The sequence below is a fragment of the Aptenodytes forsteri genome, unplaced genomic scaffold (assembly GCF_000699145.1).
Source record: "Aptenodytes forsteri isolate BGI_AS27 unplaced genomic scaffold, ASM69914v1 Scaffold3, whole genome shotgun sequence".
In the NCBI taxonomy this organism is placed as follows: domain Eukaryota; kingdom Metazoa; phylum Chordata; class Aves; order Sphenisciformes; family Spheniscidae; genus Aptenodytes; species Aptenodytes forsteri.
The window spans coordinates 3,132,831-3,150,519 of record NW_008795283.1 but is presented as its reverse complement, the minus strand read 5'-3'; the positions used below and the strand labels follow the sequence as shown (position 1 = coordinate 3,150,519).

Sequence of the window (17,689 nt, the reverse complement as noted above, 5' to 3'; positions counted from 1 at the left end):
GGAACGGGCTGCCCAGGGAAGTGGTTGAGTCCCCATCCCTGGAGGTATTTAAAAGACGAGTAGATGCGGCACTTAGGGACATGGTTTAGTGGGCATGGTGGTGTTGGGTCGACGGTTGGACTCGATGATCTTAGAGGTCTTTTCCAACCTCAATGATTCAATGATTCTATGATTCTATGATATTTTGTAATTTAAGTACACTGGATGGAGGACAGATAATTGCATAAATATGAAGGATTCCTGATCTGTAATTCACTAAATGCAGTGTGTGCTTCTAAACAAAAATCATCCAATGCTTCTCTTGCATTAAAGCTTCAAGTAGATTGACCGATATGGCTTGGTTTTCAGGCCTTGTTTAAAGACAAAAGTGATTAAAGGGATTTTAACCAACTGTTAACAGTAGCTAATGTGTAACCGTAACTAATGCAGTCCCTCAGTGTTTCCCTGTAAATTTTCTGTGCTTCAAGTCATGCTGCTGCTGCTTAAAATGAAACCATAGCAATACTGTAGTATCTTGTGGTGAAAGGGTGTTGGTACTTAAAAACAAACTATTGTGTATTTAGGCTCAAAAATCAGTTTGATTTTGAGTGTCTGCCTGTTGTAAGGTTTCTTTTTTTAATTTAAAACGACAGCTCTGTGTTTAGGCCTTTGTTTTGGCAATACTAGGTGTTTTGAGGAGGTATGCTTCATTTTGTGGTTTAACTTCCCTCGAGAGGCTTACTTTTATCTTGCGTTATTATTTAGTCCCTACTAGCATCAGAATGAACCCGTCACTCTGTTTTTAGTGCCTAAAGTAACTTCAACTTTGTATTTGCTGTTTTTCAGCCCTCTAAGTATTTAAGATGTCATCATCTCCCTTCCCAGAAGCAGTGACAATGTGATATTGTATTTAAAGACCCACTGTAGTAGTAATGAACATATGATTATCTGAACACACAGCCCAGCATTCATTTACAATCTCTGCAAGGTCTGCAGTGGATAAAGAACAGCATACTGCCATCTCTAGAAGAAAATCTGCTCTCAGAAACTGGGGATCTCATCAAACAATGTATTCTTTTGATCCTTGTGGTTTTTCTCTTGGATCAAAATCATACTGGAACCATTTCACACAAGTTGAGTGTGCTCTTTTTGAATACTGCTTAACCGCAGTAGGCTTTCAGTAAGCGCAGGTGAAAGCTTAAAATCAGCAAACTGGTCTGGATCATTAAATGGTGTTCATGTTGAAATATGGTAATAGGGAGTTAACACCAATGACAAAACACATGCTGCATAGCAGAGTGTAGTCTCTGGGGCAGATAAAATCTGTCTTATGTATATATTTGGTTCATATTGAACATTCAGTCTTTAAAGGATATAAGTGATTATCCTTGTGATTTCCAAGGGAGACCTGGTTGTAACCAAGGTAATGATGATTCCTAAGCAGTCATTTACATCTGTGAACTCATTAGCTCTGGACTTTGTTTTCAGCTCTAAAGGCCATTGATGTCATGGGAATGTCAACTGTGAATCTTCTAATTCTGCTCTATTTTAGAAGGTAGCACAGAGAAGAAGATGGAAGAGAACTAGGTGTGGCTCTAGGGAAGACCTTGTAAGAGGAGGGGGAAAGTAGGGGACCTCAAATATGAGAGGTAATAAAGGATGTCAAAGAAATAAAGTACAAGCATAATGCTGTGTCTGAAGAAGAACTGTTTACTCTTCAGTGGATAAGTTTGACTGCAAGGCACAGATCCAAGAGTAACTGCAAGTTGCTCTTTGTGGACTGCATTCTACCTTTTTGTGGCTGTCTCCTCCTTTGGTAACTAGAAGAGCAGAATTTGAGGAGTTCTGGCTGATGGGTCTCAGTTGAAAGTAGAATTAGGGTGAAATTAATATGACATCTCTTGTTTATGTTACTGATATTTTTTCTTCCAGATAACTAGCCCACCAGGTTGTGGCAAAACTCAATTTTGTATTATGGTGAGTGTTCTGGCTACACTGCCTGTAAGCATGGGAGGACTGGCTGGGGCTGTTATATACATTGACACAGAGTCTGCATTCAGTGCTGAAAGGTAAGATGCAAAGTTCTAAAATACACACTTGCAACTTCTTTAGCACCTTTTATCTTGGAGCCTTCAATTATTTTCTGAGCAATAATTAAGCATTTATAAATAAATACCTATGGTAGTTATTAAGCATTCATCTGATATATGCAGTTATTCTATAGATGATGAAATTAATTTAATAGAGTGGTTTTCTCACTTTCCTAATTTGTATGATGTTGCAGATTCCAGTTGTGGTATGACGAGGTGGATGGCGCGCTCTCTAATTTATAAATGGTCTTAACGGTCTTGTACCTGAAATCTTTCTTTGCAGTTTAGTTTGTGGAGTTAGCAGGAAGGTTTTGAGGATGTAAAGCCCCAGCATTTTGAGTGCAAAGGAAATGGAGGTTTTTCTGTGAACAGTAGGACTGACATAGCCAGTTTTCCTTCAGATTTCTGTCCTATTTCTGCAGAGTGGGGCCCCCTGCCCTTCTTCTGCACTTCCAACTTCCTTCTGCAGTAACCTCACATCTCTCCTATATCCTTAGTGGCCATGCAGTACTATATTCCCTTACCTCTATAACATCTCTGGTTCTTCTAATATCTCCTGCTTTGTCCATGTGACTGAAACTGCTCAGCTATGCACTTACGGTATCTTCTAACTGCTGAATGGGCAGGAGACTTTATATGCTGTATCTGCTTGAGAGTTACAGATGTGTATGCACATGTTGATTACCACTCTTCCCATGTTAACTGACTGATGAACTGTTGAAATAATTCTGCAGTATTTCATTAAAGGTAGCTCTAATTTACTTAGCTACCAACTTTTCTAAACCGTGAAGATTTGATGTTTTTGAGATGTCTATTCCTTTGTTGCTGTTGTTTGGAATTAGTGAGTTCAAAAGTTATTAAGGGTCTGGGGGAAGACAAGAAGTACAGTAGTCTCATTCTTGTTTGTGTAGAAAAATGGGCAGAAAAACATTCATTGAAATAATTTACATATTTCAGATGACTTAGTAGTCATACCCATGGCCTGAATCTGGAGTATCAAAGCAAATGTATTTGCATTGTTTAATCATTTGAAGTTACCACAGATGAGAAGGTGGGGTTTCTAACCCTGTTTTTGTCAAGTTAATTTCACAAAAGTTTGAATTGCTTTAAACCAGAAGTGTAATATATCAAAGAAAAAAAGCTTCAAGCAATGGCTCTGCAAAGTATGGTGCTCCCTTCTTACATGCCACTTAATTTTTATTTCAGGTCCCTGAAATGTAGATAGTAAAAAAGGGTAGGACCTAATGGGTGAGTTAAGACTTGTTGCTTAGAAGTGAATGCTAAAGAAAAGGAAAACGGGTGAATGTGAAAATGAAACTGCTGAAAATAGAGTAAGATGTAGAAAGGGAACATGGTAAAAATAATATTATTACTAAGGATGAGAATGTTTATGTGTTAAATCATATTTAGTATTGCTCAGTTGGAAATGATAGCTAAATACAATTTCAGCTGACAAGCTACATCTTATACTTTCTGTGTTGCAACCTCTAAGGAGCAGCACCAGCAGAGTGAGGGAAGTGCTTATCCCCTTCTACTTGGTACCTGTTAGACTACATCTAGATCCTGTGTCCAGTTTTGGGCTCTCGGTACGAGAAAGACGTGACAAACTGCAGGGAGTTCAGCAGGGGACTACTAAGATGGTTGGGAGCTGGAGCACTTGCCCTCTGTGGAGAGACTGAGGGCTTGCTCAGTCTAGAGGAGAGAAGGCTTTGGGGGGATCTAACAGCAGCCTTTCCCTACCAATGAGGAGGCCATCAAGAAGATGGCACAGTGGTGCATGGCAGGGAGACAGCAGGCATACATTGAAATCCATTTCTGTGCTGATATATGGAGAAACTTTTTCACCATAAGGACAGTCAGGAATTGGAAAAGGTTGCCCAGAGAGGTTGTGCTGCCTCCATTCTTGGAGGCTTCCAAAATATAACTAGATAAAGCCTCAAGTAACTTGTTCTGATTTCATAGCTGGCACTACTTTGAACAGGGTGTTGGCCTGGAGATCTCCTGAGTTCTTTTTCTAACCTGAATTTCCTTATGATACTGTAATCCTGTATTATTAATAGATGGCAAGTAGAAGAGATTTTGTTTTTGTTCTTGTTCTAAACACTTCAGATAAGAGGAAAAATTTCATTTAATAGCAACTTCTTTTAAAGGGGTTAATGGAGACATTTAGCTGGTACTATTTTTATTTAAAACTCAAAAGTCTCTACAGAAAGCCTGAGAAGAGTGTTTGTATCCCTGCTGCTTTTCAGGGCTGAGAGTTGCTAACTTGTAGCTGTCATACTGGCTGTAATGCTGTGCTGCTTCTAGAAAGATACTGCATAAAGCTGGCTAATTCTATTTCTTTTGCTGAAAGGCACTTCTCTTTTGTCATTCTGCCTGGCACGTCTTACTTCAGGGCAGGGAGCTTTTTGCTTCCACAAACTTTCATAGTCTTATTACTTATTCTCTAACATGACAGTTTAGTTCAATCTAATAGCAATGCTGAGAACAGTGATCAGAATTGAGGCTGGTCTTCTAAGATATGCCACCGGTTTCTGCAATTTATATATTTTTCTCTCATGTAAGAGAAAGCCGTAACAGTGCAGATGATGTCCATCATTCAGCTTTGTCACAACACGGACACTAGGACAGGTAGCCGGAATGGCCATAGTAAGTCTGGAAATCAAAATTGTTGTCATCAGTTCTGTAGCAGTTCAATTCAACTCTAGGCAGCTATTAACTGAAAACATACCAGACTTATTTAGAAAGGCTGAAAATAATTTGTTTGGTTTGCTTTTCTCTCTAGCCATACTTATTACTTGTGAAAAATACTAGATACAAATTTCTGTGAACGAAAGCTGAGAACAAACGGATTTTCCACCCCATGGGCCTCTGCCCTGATTGCAGAGAAGATGTTCTGTGCAGTTTTTGGTCTCATTATGACAAACAGGATTTAGATCTTAAAGAGCTTTGAACCTGCATGGAGCTTTGTGAATAGTACTGCTATCTCAGCAAGATTTTGGCGTGTCATTTTAAGTCAGTCTGTGTAATGATGTTCTTTGCGATATGCATGTCCATTAGGAAGCATGCTGAAATCTCATTTCATGCAGACCACTGAATGACAAATCTCTGTTGCCCAAATGGTCTGCATGATTAATTGTGCATTAAATGGTAAGACAAGATTCTGTCCCTGGAAGTTCTGCGGGACAAGTTTAGATGTAATAAGTAATGTATCTAATGAATGAGATTCAGGATTTTGTAATGAAATTGCTTGCTCAGGATAGGTATATTAACATTCAAGCTTAGTGTTTCTATTTTTAAACCAAATAAAAGTGATTTAAAAGAATTTTTCTAAAATAGCTTTAACATTTTGGGTCTTAATGAAAGGCGCCTAAATAAAAAGCATCAAGATAACCAATAAGTTGTGCCCACAGGTATCATCCACTAGATGCCACTCTTCCCAAGCTATAGGTGGTAGGATATGTCTGTGTAAAATACAAATGATGAGATATTTTCTGTTATTGAAAAATAAAATCTTCATTGTGGAAAAAAATTTACAGTGCTCAGATTGTATCTATGAGTTTCTAAGTTAAATTCTTTGATGATTTATTTAAGGACCTAGATAAAATTGCCTTGTGTTCAGAGGGGTGGAACTTCTTTCCACTGACTTCTGAAGAGTTTGCAGGCAGTCAGCATTTCTAAACGTATACCTTTTCAGTGTCTTCAATGAGTTTATCTATAAAATCTCATTTTGCTGAGAATGTTGGCCTCTCATCAGTAAATTGTTTAGTTTTACATCTGTGCAAGAGGTTTTTTCAAAGCATAGTTTCTGAATATAAAAGTATTTTGACAACAAATAATAAATGTCGAACTTCCTCTGACTTCTTTTGGTGTTATCAGTTATCTGATACGCTTCCTTAGTCTACTCTGATAATAAACAGTAGTATGCTTAACAATTGTAATTCAAGGTTTTGAAGGGTCATGAATTTGCTAATAAGGTAATGGAGAACATTTAATCATGGAATCCCACATTCAGTTCTATCAGTGAAGTGGCCACTTAAACTGTTTAGTCATTTCATTATATCAAGCCATGCCAGTTGTACCTGTGCTATCTGAATGGATGGCTGTTTCGTTGTAGCTGCCTGGCAGCTGGAGCCTCAGTCACTTTGTGACACAGTGCTGATTTTTTTTTTTTTTGCTATGTTCTAAAAAGTATACTTTCTTAAGATTTTATAAGCTCTTTTTACAAAGAGGTAACTGGTGCAGTGGAAATGGTTTCAGTGAAAAAGTCTCCCATCCAAATGACCTTGTTCTTGTTTTTAAGGAGAGATTATCTGTGAAAAGATTTTCGCTTTGGCAGGCATACTTTCCGTACATGTACTGCTTGTATAAGTACTTGCAGTCGAACTGGACTCTGTTCTTTGCAGTGCTGCTTCCATGTTGGCTGAATCTTGTAATGGATCTTCTGTTTGTTACCAGCTTGTTAAATTTCTGTGGTGACACAAGGTCCACTTTATGATTTCATTGCAGTTTCCTTCTACAGGAGATACGCTGTTTCTTTGTGTACAGACACATTATGTCTTTCCCTAGCGTACCACTGAATCTAGCATCACCGGGAAGAGAATCTAACTGTTCTGACCTCCAGTATTTCAGTCTGACTGCTAAAGGATGCTGCTTCTTTGAAAAAGATTTCCAGTATTACTTGGTATCTGCTTATCATTCAGAGGTTTGCTTTGTTTGCTTTGTGAATACTTGATGCCTTATTATCCCACATTATTCCTTTTGCAGTGGTATGCCTTCTGTTTTTTTGATAGGTTGATTGAGATAGCAGGAAACAGATTCCCCGCTTATTTTGACTCAGATGAAAAGCTGTCCTGCATGACCCGTAGCATTCACCTGTATCGAGAGCTGACCTGTGGCAGTGTACTGAAGAGGTATTCTTCTCCAGAGTTCAAAAAAAAAAGAACATTTTGACTGGATTGTCTGTAACAATATTTGTTTTACATCAAAGTTGTATGAAGAGTAACTCATTTTTTTGAGGCCTTTTCATGTTGGTAACAGCATGGTCTCCAACAAAGTAAAATTACTACAGAAAGACTGACATTGCTGTTCTCATTTCATAGTATGTGACTAATCCAGTTGATGTTTTCTATTTTCTGATAGAAAATTTCTATATGATCTGATCCCTGTAAGCCTTTAAAGGGGAGTGTAACACATGTGTTCATGTGACAGGTCTTGTCTTGTCTTGGATTGTGGAGAGACCATAGTATAAGAGTTACGTTTTCCATGAAATAGGAGTTTGCTCCTCCAAAGCACAGTTTGCTTCCAGGAAGACTGGGACCCCTCCAGCAGTGGGAGGGAGGAATCGTTTAACAGTCATCAGCCTGAATGCTGTTGTTGGCACTGTTGTATTGTTATGTTGTTATCTTATGTTAATTTTTGAAGATGTTTTGCAATGAAAATTAATTAAGTTCTATTTTAGCATCATCTTGTGTATTTTATGTTAGTGGGAGAATTATTCTAAGAATAGTTTTTTCTTCTAGTGCAGCTTTATCAGAGAATAGCTAGTAGCATATTATCAATGAATTAGGTTTGGTATGCTGTCTTTGGAGGTATACGGAAACGGATTTGACCTTCTGCATATATAGACACCAAGGATTCTGGTGTTGGCAATGGGATGCTGCTACTGTGAGCAAAAAGGCACAGTTTCAATGTCCAGTTAACTTGCTGTCTGCCATTCAGGGGTTGTACAGCATAGTGTTGCTAACTAGAGGTTCTTCAAACCTCTCTTTTGGAGAGGTCCTGCCTTGGGTTACATGGCCCACTGGAGCCTCAGATTCCTTTCCAAATCTCTTCAGTACGTGCAGATGTTAGTGGAGGTGGTGTGTGAGGAGGGAAAAAGAGGGGTTGACTTTCAGCTTATTAGAGTAAACCTTTTATTTAAACAATTTCAGGGTTATAAAATTGTGTAAATAATGTTATCAATGACTGGGTTTTTTTTTTGTTTTTTCTTTTTTAGGATTATGTCTTTGGAAGAAGAAATTATTTCAAAGAAAGTTAAACTCATAATAATTGACTCTGTGGCTTCAGTTGTCAGAAAGGAGTTTGACACAAAACTCCAAGGCAACCTGGCAGAAAGAAGTAACTTTTTGGCTAGAGGAGCATCAGTGTTGAAGTATTTGGCAGAGGAGTTCTCAATACCAGTAAGTTCTTCCTCCTTTCTTAAGTTTTTGCCTTACAGTATCAGGTAATAAAATCTGAGAAGAATGAAAATGACAGGAAGATGAAAACCAGAAAAGCTTCTAGCAGGAATCTTCAAGCAGGTACCAGTTGGAAAATAATTGGGGAATGCGGGAACAGTAACTGCTCTGCTTGGTGGTTTTTGTTACTGGTTTTTTTTTTTAAATTTTTTAATTTATTTAGGACTTCAGATAAGGGTTTACAAGATTCTCCAGCTGCGTTTCAGTGCTTTGTTTTCTATTTTTTTTCTTAAATCTTGTATTTTATTTTGCCGCCATTAAATATTGCTTATCCTTATGGTTCCCTTCTAATGCAATGCTTACGCTAACTAGTGCGTACTCTGACTAGGTGAAGATCTTTTTCTGCCTCTGTCCCTTCTACTTAAGTTTATAGAATCTCAAAAGGCTTTATGCTCTGGAGCAGCATAAATTCTTTTTGTGACTGATAACGTATGCTAATTAATGCAGAAAGGAAGGTAACAGCTCAGCAAATCCTTGTCTGTGGAGTTGCCCATGAAATACAAAGGAAGACGTGGACACTCAGTGCAGGGACTGGGTGGAACTGATTGAAAAGTGCTTTAGAAGATGTAACCTGCATAAATGTGTGTGTGTGTGTGTGTTCCTTCATTATATGATCCATGGAGGATCGTATCAACTCAAAAGATGCCATTGAGACTCAACTCTTGGAAGTATTTCCTAGTATGGGTAACCTACTCATCACTCCAGTGTAAGAGAGAAACTGTGTCAAGAACTTGAGTAAGACTGGTGAGGCCTTTTCCCTCTGACGCTCCTGAGGTCACAGCAACTATCATACCAGAAATATACACATCAGAGGTGTGAAACTGGCTGACTTAAGAGGCATAGATTTCTTTCTGCCGTGTAATTTCTAAAGACTTTTGATGGAGAAGATTAAACCCTGCGTAAGTGCCTTTAAAGTTCAGGTACAAAAGATAGCATCCTAGTTAGTGCACCCAATAATGTTTATAGTGCTTTAAAAAGCCAGGAAAGAATTGTGTGTAAGTATGTACGCTCTCATATTTTGGGAAAATATTATGCAGTCGTTTGAAAAAGGGGAGAAGTTTTATGGGAAGATACTGTTTTTCTCTATTTCTCTATTTTCTTCTCCTTTAGACACCCCCTGCTTCCCCCTCCACCTTCACTAAAATGGTGAAGCTGAGCTGGATTGGAACCTCTGACAGTTCAGGCTGCTGCCCTGCTTACAGTCAGAGAGACGTTGTTGATATTCACAAAAGTCTTAGAGTTGGACAATATGAAGTAGCCTAAGATTGTGATCTTAATTCATCCTACCTAAGAAGAAAATAAAGCTTGGACATTTAAAGGTTTCCATTACGTTAAAGCTAACGTGATTGCTTTGAGGCATTTGGGATACCTGGTGTGCTGGTCTGTCCTTGTTCCTCACTGTGAACACTTTGGTGAGGAGTTCTGGGATTTTGGGCAGGAACTTGTGCTCTGGTCACAGCTCTGTCTTTTTGAATTGGTCCGTGAGATATCTTACCTTTTAAATAGGTAACATCCGTGTAATTACCTGTCAATACACAGATTGAAAGCTTGTATATTTTTAAAGCACCTATTGATTAGATTTATCAATTTATTCAATGGAAATCCAACTGTATTTTCATTTATCATCATCTTTAACACACATTGCTTGTGGGTTGGTTCTGGAGTATTTTAAAGATTTGTTAAATTTTCTGTTACAAAATAAACTGTAGTAACTCCCATTAGTTAAGAATTCTAGGAGGGCCTTGGCTAGAGATTTGGGTTCTCGCAAACATGGACCCCTAGGCAAGGCTGTGCATAAGTAACATGCAAAATCCAAGATCAGAGTGTGTTATGCATCTGCAAGTGTTGGTGCATACTAGAGATAAGTCTGCTGTTGCATACATTGCATTAACCTCTGCTACTTGAGGTTACAGAGTATCCAAGCTTCTCATTGTAAATAACTGTGTTGGAATTATTTCAGGTGTTTTTAATTTACCTAGAAAATCATAAATATAAATTTGAAACTAAAAGACCATTAGTAAGGTTGCAAAGTGATTTAGATCACTAATAAATTGGACACATGAAACAATATGTAACACATTTCATGGCAGAATCAGTGCAACTAAATACTGAGTTGGGCAACAAGTAGGGGGACTCAGTCTGAGACTCTGAAAAAGATGTGGAGTTGATGACTGATAGGAGTTGAACTTGAAGTCAATCCTTTTGGCTGTAACTAAAAGGTCTGGTGAAAAGCTTTGAGTAGTTGAGCAAGGAAATCGGAAATAAGGAGGTTGTGTATTCTCTATTTAGCTATAACTCTTACTGGAGCAGTACATCTGCTGTTAACAGTCCAGCGAGGAAGGTGAAAAATCAGCTTCCAGAGAGTAGCCTTGAAAATGGCGGGGAGAAGGGGAGAGCAGTCTTAGTAATTAAGACCTAAAGTGCTTACTTTGTTTAGCTTAGCTAAGGACATGTTAAGGGTTTCTTCATTAGTCAATATCTACCTACTTGGGGAAGAGGTATTTGATAAAAGCAACCTTCTCTTCAGCTGATAAAGGTATACCACAGTTCTGTGGCTGGAAGCTGAATTAAGCAAGTTCAGACTTCAAATAAGGGGTGTGTTCTTACTGGACTGATTAATCATTGGAATGCATTACTAAACAAATAACAGCTTGTCACTGAGTATTTTTAAATGGGCTTTTTTTCCCCTTTTTTTCCTTTTTAGGAAATGGGTTCAAATAGGATTAAATTTGGGGAAACCCTGTACTACCATGTTACGCCGTTCACATGAGTTTAACGCAGTTCTCTCTGTTGGCGTTATAAACTCTCTAGCTGTTTATAACTCTGTGTTCATGGTGTCAGGATATCTAGTTTGATGTGCAAAAGTGACTAGCATTCATAGCTTTTAGCGAACTCACGGGGATCTGTTTCAAATGCAAGTAGCTCTATATGGTATGAAGTATTTGGAAAAAAGCTGACCTTAACTGCCTCAAAAACTGATGGTCATTGTTTAGTGACCTCTCTGCCACCTCTATTTTCAGTTTGTAAAATGGGAATAACAGAGCTTTTAGTTGTGAGGATGCTGTGAGGATAGGGTCATTACTCTTGAGAAAGCACTCATGCTGTGTCCATGAACAATGTATAGGTGCTCATTGGAAACCAACACTTGCCATCTTCAGTGTAAAATTTAAATAATGTGTAGTAAATGAAACCTTAATCCATCTTTCGAGATGAGAAAAAAATACTAAACATATTCGTTGAATGGCACCATCTTAGCCACTGAATGAAGTAAGTGAAAGTGTTGTGTGATTGTAAATTTTTGCTTGACTTAACGGTTTTTGAATTTTTTTTGTTTATAAAGTACAAAGAAACACAAAGCTTTTTTCTTCTTGTGTATGGATGTTAGTAAAACATAAGTTGTTTCTTGAAAAGTGAAATATGATGCCTGATTTCCTTTTGTGATCCCTTCTTCCAGTGAACTTAGCAGTAAGCCCTGTTCCATCCTAGGCTCTTTAAATGATGCCAGGGCAAGAGGCAGCACAAGGTTTGGATCGCTTCTGGTCTATTGACAGGCCTCCTGGCAGCCATACGGATGACTGAACCGTCACTGAAGCTTTTTCCTCCATGGGGCACTATGTAGCAGTGCCCCTTTTTCCCCTTCCCTGCACACAGCCGTGACCAAAACCTACTTTTTTCTGCCAGGTTTGGTGGAAACTAGCCAAGTCAGATCAAAAGCGATTGCTAGAAACTGAGAAGGACAGTTTGACTATAAATCAAATAAAAAGCCCTTTAGTTTTGAAATCCAGTGAATATGTAAAGCTATATGAAAAGCTTACATTACATTTATCAGTTTTAGAGCATGTTGTACTTGAGAGCATTTGGATCTGAATGTTTTCTGTTACAATGTGTGTTGATGCTGTCTACCAGATTACATATTTAAGCAGCAGTAATCAGTCCTGTATGTTTCCTGTCTAGTTTCCTGACTTCCTTAGCCTTCTTAAAAAGAATACAAAACAAAATACACTGTGGATTTTCTTTCTTCTCTTCTTCCATATTCATAGGAAACTAATTATTAGTAAGTGGTATTCAGTAAAAGTAGTTTAGTGTTTGTGCTGGTTGAGAGAGAAATGATGTCTCCATTTCAATGAAGAGCTAAAACTAAATCCCAATTATGACTAGAATTGTTCTTGAGATTTAACTGTATAGCTTATAAACATTGCTATTTATAGAACTAGGTCTTCTAGTTGTTAGTACTTGAGAAAATGTGTAAAGCTAGCTAGACATCTCCATGGAAAAACACTCTAAAAGCAGCACTTGCAAAACCAAACTGCTTTAAGCATTCTTTTAAATGTCAAATTGAGACTGAAGATGAAACTTGCTTTGTAAATCCCTAAGGCTAATCAAATTACAACACGGACTGTCCTTTATACTTTTGTCTGGGTTGTGTTCATAGATCTGTGAAGTGAAACTTTGTTATTTATGATAAGCATGTTGGTTATCATTACTACCAGCAAATGTATAATAGTATCTTTTGGTTTTTTTTTTTTTTTCAGACTCTGAAATAGCTTAGGAGTAGAGACTTTCATCTCTCACTTGTGATTTATAGTGCAAATGAAAGACAAACCTTATGTAACTAATGCTTTTATTTGCTATGCTAAATAAGTTAACAGTAGTCAAGAAGCCCATAATTTCCACAGGTAATATTTTTTCCCCTTTAGATGCCACATGCTCCATTTAAAAACTAAAAATTCACTTTATCAGTAATTATAATATGACAGCAATTAAAGCTGTCATAGTCAATTTTCTTTTCACACTCAGTTCTCACATTTTTTGTTTCAGTGCTTCACACTCGCTTTTGCATTCTGCTCTGTAAACGTTATACCCAAGATTTTCATTTGCTTTGGAAAGCCAGATGTTTAGCTAAATATATATTTGTTTTTAGGTTGTGTAAGTTTTTCTTCTCAAAATCAATTTATATGTGCAAATTACTTGACATCTGCAGTGCCTTTTCTGCTGTCTTTGGTTAAGTGTATCATTGTACATTAATTGTATCATCTCAGCTTCCTGCATTAAAGTGTCTCAAGATTGAAGTGCTTCTGTTGGCAAAGAGAGACTATTCAAACTGTTAATTTTCTCTTTCTTTATAAGCAAGTATTTCCATTTGGCCTTATCCTTGCTTCTGTTTGATTCTGTTTCCACATAGATGGTTGCTTGTCAACTCCTCTGCACCTTTGCTATTGCTGTTCTGATGTTTGAAAATACTAGTTTATGGAGAGCTAAACAAATTCCAAAATGGAAGACTTCTGAAGAAAAGTTGTTTAAATGCCAGTTCCCTTTGAATTGGTAATAAATATGTAGAAAGTTTGGAAAAAATGAATAGCTGATTTGTTGTTACAGTATGTAACAACACTGTATGCTGACTTTTCCAAAACTATGGAGGTACATTAGACTTCCAGGTGAATTTGTCTGTATCTGGACTGTAAACTGCTGAAATGCAAACTTTGTTTTTATACTTTGCTACTAAAAAGTGTTTTTAGTACCAGTGTTACAGAAACAGTAATTGAATTATCTTTGCAAGTTGTTTAAATCTAGAATAAGGAAAACTTTTCTCTACTTACAAAACTCAGATAACTGGTTCCATTTTGAAGTTTTCTAAAAAGAGAATTATCTTATATGTTATACCACATCGAAACATGTGTTTCTTTAATGGGGAGCTAACCTTATCAGAAAACATTTTGGAACTGAGTTACTAGAATTTTACTAGCCATATTTAGGCCAGATGTGGTTCAAACAGTTTCTAGCGGTGAGAATTCACTGGAAAGTATGGGTCCTTTTCTGTTGAGCTGCTGCTATTTATGTGAAGTGTCTTGTCGCTCAAGTTTCAAGCATATCTTGTGTTTGTGTATGTGTGTGAACTTAAATACCCTTCCCAACTGCTAATAGAAGGATCTTTATATTTCTACATAATCACACTGAACTCCTGGCCATCTGCTTTCTGCAAAAGGTTGAGGTTTACCTAATAATGTAATTCTCCTTTCAGTGTGGGGCTACTACTTGCGCGTGCTCTCTCTCTCTTCCCCCCCTACCCCCACACCCCTTTTAACTTCCATGAGTAGCTTTGGTGCTTTTTCTCATGAAGTCTGTATATTTCTCTAGGGAGCAGCATGAAAGTTAAAACAATTTGTGACTGCTTAGAAGACACAGAATAGTGCTTCTGAACCTGCAGAATTTTATTAAGATAATTCACCAACTTCTTGGAGAAACTGAGTTGTCCTTCTATGAACTCAATAGGATGAAGAGATACTAGCGTCTTATGCTAATCATATTGTGAACATTAACAGAAGCATAAATATTTAGAATAATGTAGATATTGCAGAATTTGCTGACTTTTATTATTCTGTATGAATGAAAGAAACATTGAACAACCCTAACTTTGTTTTGAGCTATCGAAAACAGTAGTTAATTTGTTTCCTAAATCAGGAAAATTACTTCCAAAACTAACTTTCTTCTAGTAAAGAACAATTCTTGTCCTCTTCAAGATGTTTCACTCCCCCTGCACCAAAATTCAAGTTGGTGTTCATGTCCTCATTAAATGGTGAACTGAGCAGCATTAGAAAATTATGTTCGTGCTAGCTATATCAGAACTTTTGGTTTCAAACATATTCTCTTTTGCTGCAAAGAATACCTAGCCTTGTTCAGTGTGCTTCATCAGTTTAAGTAACAAATACTTTGTGAAACAAACAAAACATTTTATGTTAAGATTTCCTCCCATGTTATACTTAGCAGTATTTTCGTGCCCAGAACTGAGTCTATAGCTTTGTTTTTTTTTAATTAAATATTCTAGTGTTACCCTTTGTTTTCTTACAAAAACCTGCTTAAAAAACAAGTGTCAGAATTTCACATATATGTGAACACTGCTGTTTGTAAGGTGTGGTTTGAAATTAATTTTAATTTGTGTTACTGTTTAGTTAGGAAAACAAAATGGCTAAAGGGGGCTTACAGACCAGAGTTCTTTCTTTGCCCTCGCTAAAACTTCATAAACCCTGTTTTTGTTGGCAGATTGTTTATGTTTCAATTATCCCTCCGCTCCACAGTACTGAGCAAAAAATAGTTTTGATAAAAGGGAGTTAATTCAACTGCTAAGTGTCGTTACAGTGGCAAAGTTAGATGGTTTTGTCTTCTCGTGTGGCTGTTAAAAATTATTCTCAGAAGGCACAACTTTGTTTTAGTTTAAAATGACTGGTTAAAATTTAATTACAACTATCTTCAGTACTGCTGCCATCTGTGTACTTTTTTATATGTGTCTGGAGACTATACGTTCCTGCAATTTATGGCCCAACACAGTGCTCCTTTTGGACTGTCTGTGCTCATAAAACGTTTAATACTGCTGAGGAAAAGGAATGAGAAATGGTAGAGCAACGTTTCCTGTTTTCATGTGGTGGTGAAGTATAGAAAAGGAGGTAGTTTAAAGTTATATGATACTGGAATTCTAAATACTAAAATACTTTTAAAGTATTCCCTCCATTGCTTTTTCCATTTTACAGTGCAAGTGACTTTGCCAAAAGCTATCATTCTGCACAATTGCACATATGAAATTATGTAGAAGGAAGGCACCAGTATTAACGTATAGGAGAGGGAGTTGAGAGGAATGAGATTTTTATTACCAGATTTGTTTTTGATCTGCTATACGATCATGGACAATGCTTGGTATAAAGGAGGACAGACACCTTCCCTGATACCTGCCTTGACTTGAATTTCTGAAAGACTTTATCCAAACTAAAGTAGCAGTTTCTTGCATCTTCTAACCCTCATTCTTGTTACACTTCTCTGGGTTCCCTTCAGCTGATTTACATCATCTTGAAAGTGAGGTGCCCAAAACTGGGACAGTATTCCAGATGAATCTCTACCAATGTTTAGGTATGGAGAAGGGTTTCTTCTCATGCCTTGCAGGACATCCTCTTGTTTATGCATCGTAGTAATCTGTTTGCTTTCTTTGTAACAGCCCGATGTCGTTTACTTACCATTCATTAAAACCCTGGATCTGTATCTGCTGACTTTGTTACTTAGCTAGTTGCTCCTCCTTCTAATGTGTTATTTTTCCTGGCTTGTCAAGATGATTTTGAATTCTAATCTTATATTCTAGTGTACTTGCAGTCTCCTCCCTGCTCTCCTGTTTTTGCAAGTAAAATGATCATTCTTTCTATTACAGATTCTTTGTGTAACTGTTGGATAGAACCAGACTTCAAGCAGACTATCCCATTTTGTTCAGTAAGAGACCTTTAAACACTGGTAACTGCTATGTGTCATTTTCCGATTAACTTTGCATCTACCCTGTAATAGGTAGATTACAGGTACTACAGATTATACCCTGTAATAGATTCATCTAGGTTATTTCTCTAGTTTAAGTAACATACCTACATAAGATGTTCTACTGCTAAAATAAAAATAAAACCCAAATAAAAATTTGTTTTTTTTTTTTTTTCCTTCCCTGTCATGTTGTTACTCTGTATGTGCTGTAGAAAACAACAGTAATTGTACTGAAGGGCTTTTATGCCTCTTATTGGGAGTTTAGGGTTTGGCAAGATGTACTGTTTTGACTGTGTGAAAAATTGCCTGAACCTTTAGGCCAATAATCTATTTGTGACTCTGCAGAGAAGTATTTATGTTTTGAGTATTCCATTCTTTTCTCATGTTTTCTTGTGCCTCCTTCTTGTCCTTCAATTTTTATTTAAACTGTAGGTTCTCTAGGAATATTTCTACATTTGCATAATGTGTAACTGAAAGTGATTTTAGTCTCTAGACACGATAGCAATACAAAGAATAGTTGACCAGATTACAAGTTGTTGGAAAAATCTTACCTGTATGAGGTCAGTATAGACTAATTAGTGGTTTGATTTCCAGATTCTCTAGAGTTTGTTTGCTTTATGGTTACTCAGCCCCAGGGCTTCTGGGAATAAAGAGGACCTGCTCTGCAGTTGTCACTCCTAAATAATATTGTACCAGCCCCCTGAGGTGTAAAGGGATGGGGATAAGAGGAAATTAAAATTGGGTAATGCATATGTCTGTTACAATACAAATGTGCCCAGAGATCAAAAGTAAAATCTTATTTGCTTGGAAACTGGTAGTAGTAGAGATGATTGTATCACTTCCCTCTTTGTGTCTACAGGACTGCTTTGTGAGAATATTGCATTTTTGTGGAACCAGGTGCACTGCTGGGGCTGCTTTTTCAGGAAGTATGATCTGGAAGTTTCATGTTGCAGTCTGCTTGCTGCTGTTAACTAGAGAACCTGCCTTTTTCAGTCTGCAAAATTTCCTCTCCTTCCACACGTGGTTGGATGGTGTCGTGGTTTAACCTCAGTGGGCAACTGGGTACCACATGGCCGCTCGCTCACTGCCCCCCCC

General features: G+C 37.4%; 1 protein-coding gene across 1 annotated transcript in view; it reads left to right on the top strand.

Moving 5' to 3' along the window:
• RAD51B (RAD51 paralog B) overlaps nucleotides 1-17,689 on the top strand; it is a 421,765-nt gene that overhangs the window by 13,865 nt on the left and 390,211 nt on the right. Inside the window, exons 5-7 of the mRNA XM_009279297.1 lie at nucleotides 1,912-2,048; nucleotides 6,863-6,982; nucleotides 8,068-8,251. Coding sequence (XP_009277572.1) covers nucleotides 1,912-2,048; nucleotides 6,863-6,982; nucleotides 8,068-8,251 — 441 coding nt within the window. The remainder of the gene's footprint in view (nucleotides 1-1,911; nucleotides 2,049-6,862; nucleotides 6,983-8,067; nucleotides 8,252-17,689) is intronic.